The sequence below is a fragment of the Oenanthe melanoleuca genome, chromosome 1A (assembly GCF_029582105.1).
Source record: "Oenanthe melanoleuca isolate GR-GAL-2019-014 chromosome 1A, OMel1.0, whole genome shotgun sequence".
Classification (NCBI taxonomy): domain Eukaryota; kingdom Metazoa; phylum Chordata; class Aves; order Passeriformes; family Muscicapidae; genus Oenanthe; species Oenanthe melanoleuca.
The window spans coordinates 55,068,841-55,081,490 of record NC_079334.1 but is presented as its reverse complement, the minus strand read 5'-3'; the positions used below and the strand labels follow the sequence as shown (position 1 = coordinate 55,081,490).

Here is a 12,650-nt window from a genome sequence, read left to right as displayed (position 1 = left end):
GCTTCTAGAGGGCAGTTTTGGAGATAACAGCACTCTAGTCCTGGTGCCACAAGGTGCTTTGTAAGCACACATACATCCTGTGGTTTACATGAAGTATTAGCTAATTCTAATTCAAGGGTGTTGAAGTCTTTTGCAATGCAGAATTCAGCAGCTCAGGAAAGAGGAGTTGGTAGCACCAGCTGAGAGTGAATAAACCAGGTGACTGGTAGAGAAGAGTGTTAGTCATGAACTGGTAAATCAAAGGAACCTCACATGAGGATGAGGAGTACTAGAAGGAAATATAATCCTCTCCCACAAGGGTTTTTGCATTCCACTCCATCCAGCAGTCTGTGGCAGGAGTCTTTAAGGTCTTACCAAATCAGTGGTTTTAGTGATGATTATCCCACATGATGAAATAAGTTGGGATTATGCTGCTTTCCCATTGAAATTTCTGCTCTGGCACACTGTTCATCCTTTTTGAACCATTTATGTGACTAACTCCACAATATTTTCTCTGGCTCACACTTTCTGATATAAATGACCTGATGATTCTTTTTAAGACCAACCTAGCAGAATACTGACCTCATGGAGGTAGAGCTCTAGAAAGCCATAGATGATTCTCAGGCAGAGCTGGCATGTTAGAAAGTGTTAGACCTCAGAGACCAAGCGTGTGCTTACCAGCAAATGCTGAAAAGTCCAATTCTGTACAGAAATGTGAATACCTCCTCAAACAGTCCCAGTAATTGTATGCACAAATAGGCAGAGAAGCTGCGCCAGAGTCCAGTTACCAGCTGTGTCAGAATGCCTTTGGTGTCATTTCTCCTGGTGTGGGGATTCCCCAGCTTCAATAGCAGACCTAGAGAAGAGCAGGAGAATAGATTCACTACATTGGTTTTGCTGTTTTCCTGCTGACCTAGCAGCCTGTAATCTGAACCTTAGGTTCAGAAATCTTGAAGCAGAATCTAGAGCGGATTTGAGCTGATTGACATATCAGATGAAGATCCCAGCAAGAGAGTAAGCAGCTGCCGTGTTTATCTGAGACTCAAATACTGGGGGCCACCATACCCAGTCCTTGCTGCATGGTCAGCCCTTGACCAAGGGGTCCCAGTGCTGCACCATGGGCTCTGAAATAAAAGTGTGCCCATGCTGGTGAGTGCTGAGGGTGCTGTGGCACTGGAGCTTACTCTGGGTTTCTCACATCCTTTACTCCTTCCTCTAAACTTCTTTTCTTTCAGTTTAAAATCCTGGGCTCCATAGCACTAAAAATGTGTCCCTGGGAGTTTTGCCTGTCTGTTTTGAGATTGTAGAGTTCCTCTGATGAAGACTGGTTTGCCTGTGGTGACTGGTGAGAAATTTTGAATGTTTATCCTGGGCACCCAGAGAGCCACAGTAAAAATATGTGAGTCCAGGCTTTGCTGTAGACCTGTCTCTTCACCAGAGTGCTCTCATTTGCTTACAAATAAACTAAATTCTTTCTAGGTCTGATTTCTGAACTGGGAGACTACAGAAAGTTTCGTAAGAGGTGTAGGAAAGGTTTTGCTTATACCCAAAGATACTTATATAGTGTACTGTGTATGTTGAGTTAATTTCTAGCTTTCCTGGGCAGAAACCACCCCCTCCTTCAGCTTCATTTTCCTGGAAACATAGTTGGAAGAGGCAGTTGTGACCAGTGTAGAGAATCTTTCTGGGGGGTCAAGAGGACTCAATACAGACTAAGGAGCATTCAGATCTCATCTCCAAGGACTCTGCTCTTACTGGTGAAGGAGATAGGCTGGGCTTTTGTTCTCTCTCAACTTGGCTTCCAAGGGCATGAGGTTCCTGAGACCAGGGCAGAGGGAATGGATGTGACTCCGTCCCAGCAGCAGGCTGGAGTCCTGAGCCAGTCCTTGGTCTGAGCCTGGCTTGTGCAATCTGCCCCTGTCATTGCACAAAGCACATACTTGGTGATGTAGGTGATGATGCTGTACATGAAGATGCCCACATGCTGGAGGATCTCATTTTGTCACTGGCTTTTCATGAGACTGATGAACCAAAATGCAGCACAGTGCTCGGAGGGGTGTATTGTTGGAGCTCCTCCGGAGCCTTGAACAGATACCACCTACACACAGTGTTATGTATGTGGGCTGTGCCTGTTTCTGCCTTTTTTTTTTTTTTTTTGTGTGCCCAGCTTGGCTTTGTGAGCTGCAGAGAGGGTGTGAAAACCCAGGCAGGGCAATGGTCAGCACTGTTGTGCCTCTCCCTTTTGTATAACTGGGACAGAGATTTTGGGAGCCCCATGTGGAACCTGCATTTTTCTCTGCTCAACTTAGTAGCACAAAAGCCTTGGAAGAGCCTGCTGCTATTCCAAAGCCAGACGTTATTTCAACATTTATAGACTGTTTCACTTCTGCCAAAACCACAGAGTGAAAACTATTCCTGCAATAATGACAACATTTTTGCAGCTCTATTTATTTTAGGTGGGTTTTGCAACACTTCTAGCATTTTTATTCTCTGAAATTTCTGAAAATTCATAGAGCAGCAGTATTTTTCATGACTTTTAAGCTGACCTTTTAAGTGTATCTAGCAATACAAACCTCTCCACTTGATGTTTTGAGAAGGGGGTCTGTCTCAGTAAGCTATATTTTCAGGAAGTGTAATTTAAAATCCTTCCCTAATGAAGGGGAAATGATCCAGGTCTATTACAACCTAATAAAGCTCCACTGAAACCACTGAATGTAAATGTAAAGTTACTAATTGGTAGCTAGCATAACTATTTTGTAGTGGCATCTTAGTTCTTTCTAACCTCACCCACTCCAAGTAGGATATAACAGGAATGGTGAGAGAGGAGGCTGGAACAGTTTGCACAGAGGAAGAAGACATAGTCAAATATGATGTGTTCTGTAAATCAGTCTTCCTCATCACATGAAACAGAACACAGTTTATATGAAAATCTTGCTGTTCAGATGAGGAGAATAGTACCAGTGAATATTAACTGACTGAGAGAGGATGATGGTTCAGACTTGGCCTTCCCTCCACTGTCTCTGGATCAGAGCTGGTTTTATTTCCTATCAGCAGAGCAGGAGCCCACGCTGCTCCCTGCCCCGTAGGCGTATGCAAAGAGGCTCAAAAACTGCTCCTCTAAAGCTCTGCTTGGTGTAAGTACTGGGGCAGGAGCTCTGTCTTTGGAAGAGCAAAGAGAAGCACAAAGGAATGATGGAAACAAAACAAAGCAGAAAGCAATTGTTTAACTGCCAAACCTGTGTTAAAGCTTTTAGAGGGAAATTGGCATGACTGGTTCTGATTATGACAAGTCACTTCTTTGTTTTGATGTGTGCAGACTTAGCTGGAGAAAGATGATATTGAAAATGTGGGGTTTATATTTATCTGTTTCACTTCTCCACTCTACCAAAATACCTATATAAAACAGGGCAGAGAAGAGGAAAGGATGTGCACTCAATAAAGATGCTTAATCTTTAATGATTCTGTCTGCCTTTTGGCTTTTTAATGACTCCAATATTCCTGTTAAAAAGTCTTTCTTGTTATGTTTTCTGTATGAAAGATTCATGCAAACAAGCAAGAGGCCTGACCACAAGGGAAAGCCAAATCAAGATGTTCACAAACACAAAAGAAAAAAAAAAAAAAAAGAAAAAAGAGTTCTTCCAGACCAGTTGTTGTCCAGCTCTGGAAGTGCAATAGAGAACAACAATGCTGGTATCCATTTTGACAAAGGACATTTTTGGGTTCTTCCTTCATAAAACCGTCAGTGTAATCCTTCTAAGCAGTGAGCTTTGGGATTCCCTAGTGAAGTGAGGAAGTCCAAGCATGAAAGACAACGTGACTTTAAGAGGTGACTTAGGGAAGAAAGGACAGTTAATAAAGTGGAGCTGATAGTGTGATGCCTTAAATAAGCACTTTGCCAAGCATCTGTCATGCAAAGTAGGATAACTCACAGTGTCTGGGATCAAAAGGTAATGTTTTATCTGAAATCTTATGGGAAGATTTATGATAAGTTCTTTGGCAATCTCCATGGTTCTGAAGTCACTGATGGAAAAAACATGTGCCCTGGAGAAGGGGAATTATGGATTAGAAGAAGAACAGGTAGTAATGCACAATTAAGCTGTATCTAGTTATAGCTATGAATTGTGAACATGTCTTCAGAGGACTATGCAAATTGCAGAGTAACTGTAATCAGGAACAAAGCAAGTTAGAGAATTCCATTGCAGGTTCTCCCTCCATGACTGCTTGTTGGTCAGACAATGTTCTTTGTTTATTTTTGCTTTATCATAAGTGTTGGGACCATTCCGTGTCTTTCACAGCACTGCCATTTGCTGCTGGTTTTTAAGGTGAAGACTAAAAACTCTTCAGTGTCTATGATGATAAAAATAGATCTGTTTTCAGACTCCTGGTGTGTTGTTAGTAGTGTCATAGTTGGTGTACTTGGGACAAAGTTAACATATTAGCTTTCTGTGGAATTGGGAGTCTGGTAAGGGTGGAAGCCACCTGCCCTGGAGACAAGTGTCCCAGTGTGTGACTCCATCAGCACAACTGGTGGGATCCAGATTGAAAGTGTGTGGTTGGGATTTAGTGTGTTTAGTAACAACTAAATAACATACTTGAACTCCAGTAATGTTCAAAGGATTGTAAGGAGATTTACCATGATTAACATAGATATAGAAGGGTTATTTTTGTCCTGTTAAGTACTGGTGTTTCCCCACGTAGATGTGACAGGGTTATACACGTGCTTTTTGCCATTTCTAGTTTTTAACTCAGTTTCCTTAGATGTAACACCAAACTGAGTTCAGGTAGCTAGAAACCTCGCTGGTGGTCTCTAGCTCTGCTCTCAAAGGAATTTTTGGTCATTTTGTCCCAGAGGGGGATTTTGCAGCATACCTGTACGTGTAGGAAGAAATGGTATTATATAAAACAGCTACGAGGAGGCTCCCTAATCTACCTCCAATCCTGGGATTAAGGGAAACATCCGCTTTGTCGGACAAGCTGTTTGGAAATCCAGCCTTCTGCCACGCCTTCTGATGTATTGTCCTTGTTTTCTAAACAAGACTCACTTCTGTTCAGTCTCACCAGAACTAAATACTTGGGTGTTTAAGTGCTTTTTATCAGAACATTTCTTACAGGCGAGTACTGTGAGGAGCAAACTGAAAGTTTTAATTTGCTGTAGTGGCTGATGCTGTAAGATAATGCAATAAAACTGCTGTCTTAGCAGTTACATGGTATCAGCTAAGCTTTCTGAAATGTTAAGTCTTTCTATTTCAGTTGTCAAGTCCTTAGAGTTCAGGTGTGGCAGTTCCATTACATCTCATAGAGGATAAAATGCTGTAGAAAAACTGAAATTGGTAAGTTTTTCCGTAACCTGTGAGAGACATCACTGATGATGATCTTTACTATTGGGTCAATTCTCCTAGGGTTTACAGTGCAATAGTAAGTGCAGGTATTATTGTGATTGAAACCCTACTATTGCCTTGTCCTACAGACTTCTGTAGCTTTTTTTAAAAGAGCAATAGCGTCCAGATATTGTCCTGCTTTTCTGAAAAAGTTGACTTTGCTGGAGAGCTTCTAAAGCATTTTTTCAGAGTAACATCTGTTGCAACCTACAGGGTTACCCACTGTGTAGGTATTTAGATGTTGTGTGTGTGACTGAGTTTATAGACTCCTGTTAAGATTCAAGGGCATGGAGATTTTTTACTCTAAATTTTTTACTTTATTACAGATTGCCCCAAAAATCATGGCTAGCAATTACACCTATGATTTATAACTCATATATATATATATATATATATATATATATATATATATATATATGTATATATATGTATATGTATATATGTATACATATATATATAATATATAAAAACATATATTGAGGTGTTACAAATTTTTATAGCAATCAGCAGTATGGCAGCAACCAAGTAGATGCTACAGGCTACTACAAACTTTTCACTAATGAAGCAAACTTTGCAGTAAAACCCCAGAAAATATAATTATGATGGATTATTTATATGCACAATACAAAAGTTTACATTAATACCAGTATCAAGCTTATTGGACACATATCAGAATGGGCCAAACCATCCCAGATGTGGGAGGACAAACCAGCTGTCCTGGGTGAGGGACCACAATCTCTTAAAAAGTTTGTGTGAAGAGTTCATCCTGCTTAGGAAAGGAAAAGGATGTGCAGCATGCAAAATTCTTGGAGGCAGAAGTTTTGTTTTGGATGAAAATTAAGTCATATCAGAAAGAAATAAGGAAGTGTAGGACACTACCACTTCAGCAGCCAATAGATGCTGTTAACTTCTATATTTCACCCAGAATAGCCAACAGATGTTGTTTTCTCTTCTCTCAGGTCAATTATTATTTTTCTAGACTGTTTTCTTTTTCTTGCAGATATAACTGTCAATGGCAGTTACCAAGTCTTACCTTCTCAGGATGTTTTCCCTTTTTCCAGACTATTTTTCATTTTTCAGATGATAAATAGCTGTTGTAGTTCCTTGTTTTTGTACTTATCAGTGGCATCTCAGGGTGTCTCAGGTTTCTAGATACCAGGCTATGCATTTCAGAGAGGGCAGCTGCACTTCCTAACAATGCTTCTGGTTCCCAGGCTTGCCAGCATTTTCTCTGTCAGTATTTCAGTCTACACTTTCTTGTTTTAGTAATTTTCCTCCTCTAACCAGGTCACCTTTATGACTGCTCACTTTACCTGAATGTCCAGCTAAGACATGCACTGAGCCTCTAGCAATATTTTAATGTTTCTTGTTCTGGAGAATATATTGAGCTGTGATGGATATGCCTGGGAAGGAAATTATAGAAACTGATTAATCTGGAAGCTTGACCTTTTAGGTTTTACCCTTTTGTGTGTGTTCAGAGTGGGGAGGATGTTTGAATTTTGACTGACTGAAGCTGAAATCCAAGGAGCCCTCCCTTCTCATCATCAAGGAAGGTACTCTTCTGTAAAACTCAGTAGATAGATACAATGGTGAAATTTTCTAATGGATTCTTCTCAGGGGTCTGTGACCTCTGCTCTTTGTAGCCAGCTTCACTCACTCTGCAGGAAGACTCTTCAGGGACAGAGAAATTTGCTTTAAAAGTGTAGTTCAGCTTGGCCAAATAGTAGATTATTTCAGGGGAGAGAGCAGGGAAGAATGCCTCCCCCTTCCTCTCTCTGTGGCTTCTGTTGCTTAGCAGAGTTAAGAGTATTTAGCTAACTGAACACGAAGGTTTTACAGTGCCAGACCACACTGCTGCCAAAGTAGCAACAAATACTGCTTTAAGGACTTGATGGGGTGGATTTGAATTGCAGTCATGTATGGGAAAGTTAGGAAATGCAATGAAATGTGAAGCTATGACAGTCCTTAAGAATTTTATGTTGTATTTTCTATTTTTTTTGTTTGTTTATAGGAGTTCTGCCTCTTCCAATATGTACCCTTTAACTCTGCCTCTTTCCATAAAGAATATTTGGCACTGCTTGTCCTCTTTGGAGGCCAAGATGTAAAATTTCTGGAGGTTTTGTTTTGGTTTTAGTAGTACAAGATGTAGTGCAATCAGAACAACTGGAATTAAGGAAGCTGGAAGATATGACTTTCAAGGACATTGAGGTTAATTTATGATGTGTGTGGTTTTCTTATGTACACAAAATGCACAGTCACTTCCTCTTTAATAAAACAAAGAGTGTGTAATGAAGAATTTTTTCCCTTTAATGGTCTTGAGAAGATAACATCTCTATCAAGCTTTGGAACTTTCTGTGATATCTTCATGATATTGCACAAGCTGCAGTGCATTTGAAGTGCAACAGATGTTTCCCCTCAGCTGTGTGCAGGCTCTTGTTCTGGAACAAGGCAAGCCCTTGAAAGTAGGGTAAATTATAAATATGATTTTCTTGTTGGATTTAAAATTCCTTGTGGGTATGTAATTAGGAACAGCTCCATGTAGAAGTCTGCCCTTATATCCACATCTTTCCATTTATTTATAGGAGAGATGATACCTGCTGCAACAGGGACATTTCCCTACCCTATCCTTGGGGATTCTCAGTTTAGTTGCTGGAGGATAACGTGGTTTCTGTGCTCCAGCTCTTCTTCCCAGGGTCACTGACCACCTCTCATTGGGGAGATGGATAACAGAACTCTTTTCTCTTTGGTGGAGTTCAGCCTATAGCCTGTGTTGTCCCTTTGATTCATGTCTTCTTTCCATCTCTCCTAATTCTGTGCTCTAAAGCCTTTGCTGCTGCAGGAGTAGAGACAGTCTCCCACCAGCAGATGAAGTGATGGGACCACTGCACCAGGGCATCCTGCAGGGCATGGAGAGTGCATCAGTTCCTCTGGACATTTGCACTACAGCTCCAGAGCTTCTCAAGAAGCATAGTGATTGGAGTCAGAGAGGCTCAGATATCAAAATTCTCTGATTATCAAAGATTTAGAAGGCAATATGCAAAAAGGAACAAAAGAGATTGTGTAATGACCCTCTGGAGGGTATAACATAATATACCAATCTTGTAAAACAATGTAAAAAGCCTGAACTCCCTGTGTTTGTGATGGTAGTGGAGATAGCAAGTAGTTTCTATTCTGATTTGTTACAAACTTGAAATATACTATTGATTGTTGTGACTGAGCTTAAAAACCATCCCAGAGAACAAAATGTAGACTAAATTTTAAAAAGAAAAGAACAAAGATTCCCAATCTTATTTTTGCCATGTCTCATGTATGCCTATCTGGGAAAATTTGTCAGTAATAGTGACCCCATTTTAACTCTAGAATAAAATAAGGTCTTGAGTAAGTGACAGTGACAAAAAGCAAGGCTAATTAGCCTTAAAAAAACCTAATGTGTACTTGATATTAATTTCTTGTGAAAAACTTTGTGAGAGTGTGTCTGTGTTTGTATAAGTAAATATGTGAATATATATATCATTATTACATGGAAGTTAGTAGGGCACAGAATTACCTTGGAAAAGTAAAAATTTTAACTTAGTTTCTTGTTTCACAACTCTTTCTTAAAATTATAAGGTGCTCTTAGAGAGACCATCTGACTTGGTGCCAGAAATTGATGGGCATGGGTTTATATGGCATCATATAACTTCTTCTGAGTTCATGATTTCATGTTTTCCCACCCACAGACATGAAGGAAGAAAACAGATACTTTTTTTTTGTTATGGATTTAGCAATAGACAGCCTTTCCTGCTGATTATTTCTTTGGGAAATGAAGGGTATGTCGTGTTTAAGTAAAGCTAGCTTGTACCAAGGGCTTATTTTGTATCTTGAAAACAAAACTTTAAGAGTTGCTTTCCTCCTTGCTTAACAATTGTAATGAAACTTTTTTACTTGATACAGCTGTGTGCTTTTTATGAAGTCTGTCTAGCCCTTGAATATTTATTTTTTTTCTGGTGAAAATACTTGGTATAGCGCAGCTAAAAAAATCCCCCACACCTAATCTGTCATAATTAGATTTTGAATTTCTTATAGAAATACTTCAGGGTAACTAAATTTTTGTCTTCTTCTTTAATTAACAGAGGAGGAGCTGAGGAAGCTGAGAGAAGAAACAAACGCTGAAACGTTAAGGCAGGAGCTAGAAAAGGAACGGCAGAGGAGATTAGAGCTAGAACAAAGAGTCAATGAAGTACTTAAAGCAAGGTAAGAGGAACATCTTCACTGCAAAGCTGAAAGCTGAGATCTCTGTCTCTGGGAAGTACTGGTAAAAGCATATGTTTCCAGCCTAGGTGCTCTTAAAATAAATTAGTAGTTCACAGAGAGTGCTGTCCTGTAAAATGACATAATTAACATCCATGTACATACAAGTTACTCAGCCATACATACTGCTGTAGCTACAGAAGTGCCATGACACTTTCTAGTTGAGATATTCCTCATTTCATCTCTTCTGATGCCCTCCCTCTGGGATCTTGTCTGGCTGGAACTACTGCATGCCAGAGCCTTTGCCATGCCATTGCATATGGTTATCCTTCTTAAAGCCTGTGTCTTCTCCAGACTGCCCAGTCCTTGTTACTCCTGTTGTAGCAGCAGCAAGGGTGTCCCAGTGCCACAGCAAAGCCCTAAATGCATGTGATTAACTGGAATTTGAGCCTTTCTTGCCACTGCAATAACAGATGGAAGCACCTCCCCATGTCCCCAGGTCCTTTCAGCCTTGAGGACATCTATCTTGATGATGCAAAGCATTACATTTGATGTTCTCTGCTTAGTTACATGGATCTTAAGACCATAGCACTTACTTGGGGGCCTGGTTGTTCTAGACCCCTTGTGTAGGTAGCTGCCTGTTTTATCTTCCCCAGCAGTAGCTGAGATTACTGGGCTGAGCAGCAGGGTCTGTGGCTCACCACCAAGTGCTGTCATCAGGAGATACTGCAGGCTGAGCTGGTGATCACATGCTGAGCACTGCCACTTACTGAGAAGTGACAAGCAACAGCAGACAGGCAAAACATTTTGCCTGGATATGTGGTTTCCCAATGCCATGCAAACTCTTCTCAGCCTCCTGCTTCCTTCTGTACTCAGGTGTAAAAATTCCTTTCTACTCAGGCTAGCAGTCTGTGTCCACTGGTGGCAATGGAAATAGGAGCTATTTATAGGCAACATTTGGGCCTAGTTTCTTTCTGTTGTCTGTCTACCTTCTGCTCCTGTGGAATCATAGAGTTATTTCGTTTTGAAAAGACCTTTAAGATCATCAAGTCCAACCATTAACCCAGCACTGCCTAGGCCACCACTAAACCATGCCATCAAGGGCCACATCTACATGTCCCTTAAATACCTCCAGGGATGGTGACTCAACCAATTCCCTTGGTAGCCTGTTCCAGTGCTTGAGAGCCCTTCTGGTGAAAGAATTTTTCCTAATACCAAGTCTAAAACTCCCCAGTGCAACTTGAGGTCATTTCTTCTTGTCCTATAGCTTGTTACCTGGGAGAAGAGGCTGACCCCCACTACAGCCTCCTTTCAGACAGCAGTGAGATCTCCCCTGAGCCTCCTTTTCTCCAGGCTAAACACCCCCTGTTCCCTCAACTACTCCTTGTAAGCATACACACATACTTCATCTATGGGTGTCAGAAGGTACATTGCTGTCTTTCACTTTCACTCTGTTTGCAGACCTGTTATCCATGAATTTATTTAACACTATTAATTGCTGGAGCTGTCTTCCACTGGAAACTGTGGAGACAATACGTTACAGAAATCCCCTCTTAACTCTAAAGAAGCATTTTATTTGGTTTCAAGAAGTGCCCTGTAGTTACAGAATTGTAAGATTCAGTGAATTACTGTTCAGCATTCAGTTTATTTGCCATCCTTAATGAGTCCTTTCTTCTCTTCCATTCTCTCCAGACTAAAGAGTTCCAGCTTTTCCACTGTCTCTTTAAGAGTACTCCATCCCTTTCATCAATTCAGTTTCTATTCTTTAACTGTTTTAAGAGTTTGAACATTATTCAGAGTGTTGGCACACCAAGGCTTTAGATAAAAGATAGAGTAGGCCTTCCCTATACTCTCAGTAGCCACTACAATGGGATTTTTTTAGGTGGTATTTCACAGTGATGCTTTTCCACAATCACTGGTTGGTCTGTGCAAAGTCTGGAGCTGTGCTGCCAAGTCAGCTCAGAAGGGTCTCTGGAAGGTCCTTGTGGAGGAGTCTGGTTCCCAAGCCAGCACCACAACTGTGAAATGGGATGGTGGCCCAGACACCTCTGATCTGGACTATTTTTGAGTGACATTTTAAAGTTAGTTGCTCTTACAGCTGGGCTGTGACAGTGCATTTTATTGCCTGTGCAATAAATTGGTCTGGCTATGTACCTGATGGACACTTGAGGAGAGGAAGCTTGTGCCTGTTGTGTGCTGAGAGTATCTGGTAGCACAGGGACAGCTGTACAGAGCATGAGCTTTGTTTCCTGCTGTTGGTAGACAAAAGGCAAGGAGACTCATGGCTGAGTCCTGGAGGAGGATGAGGAGCTGTCTTCTGCTGCAGGGAGGTGCTCATCATCCTGCTCTGAGTCTGACTGAGAGTCTGATCTGTCCCACTGCAGCTTATGAGTACAGGTTTCACAGAGAAAATAGATGGAAGGTCTTTGTTTATCAATATTTGTGTCAACATCTGTGCCTTGTTGGATTGTGGACAGCCGCAAATCTCTAGCAAGAGTGACATTGCTAAATTAAGGTAGGATGACATGGCTCCCTGAGTGCCATCTTAAGAATTACCTTAGTGCTGTCAGCCTGGGTATTGCACTTGGGGATTATGTTTAGCCAATTATCCTCTCTACCCAAATGTTTCTTTGACTAGTCTTACTACTTTTCAACCTTTTTGTGACAGGCAGGATGTATAAGGTGACCAAAAATATAGGCTTAGAAATATAGTCGAAATAAGTCAAAATAAGACTTTGAAAAGTTTTCAGTTTCTACACAAAAGTGGAAAAATTTGTTTGTCCATGATTCTTCCTTAATTTTTGCTTCATTGTGTGAAATTCTTCACTGCTTACTGTATTTTTCACTTCACTGTGAACATTTAAAAATACTTTTATTAGACTGTCGGTGAAATGTTGGCTTACATAGTCAAATATGTAATAGGCCATATTTATGCCTGATGGAAATTTAATTTTGTTAAGCAAAGTAACTGCAGAAAGTTCTATCTGCTTATGTCAAATTCACCCTGCTTCTAAGGTAATTGTTTGCAGTTTTAAAATAGATATTCATATGTCCCCTGGCAGG

At 40.7% G+C, this 12,650-nt stretch overlaps 1 protein-coding gene across 2 annotated transcripts in view; it reads left to right on the top strand.

Moving 5' to 3' along the window:
• GRAMD4 (GRAM domain containing 4) overlaps window positions 1-12,650 on the top strand; it is a 75,360-nt gene that overhangs the window by 35,981 nt on the left and 26,729 nt on the right. For both annotated transcript variants that reach the window (XM_056511375.1, XM_056511384.1), the window contains exon 4: window positions 9,470-9,590. In XM_056511375.1, coding sequence (XP_056367350.1) covers window positions 9,470-9,590 — 121 coding nt within the window. The remainder of the gene's footprint in view (window positions 1-9,469; window positions 9,591-12,650) is intronic.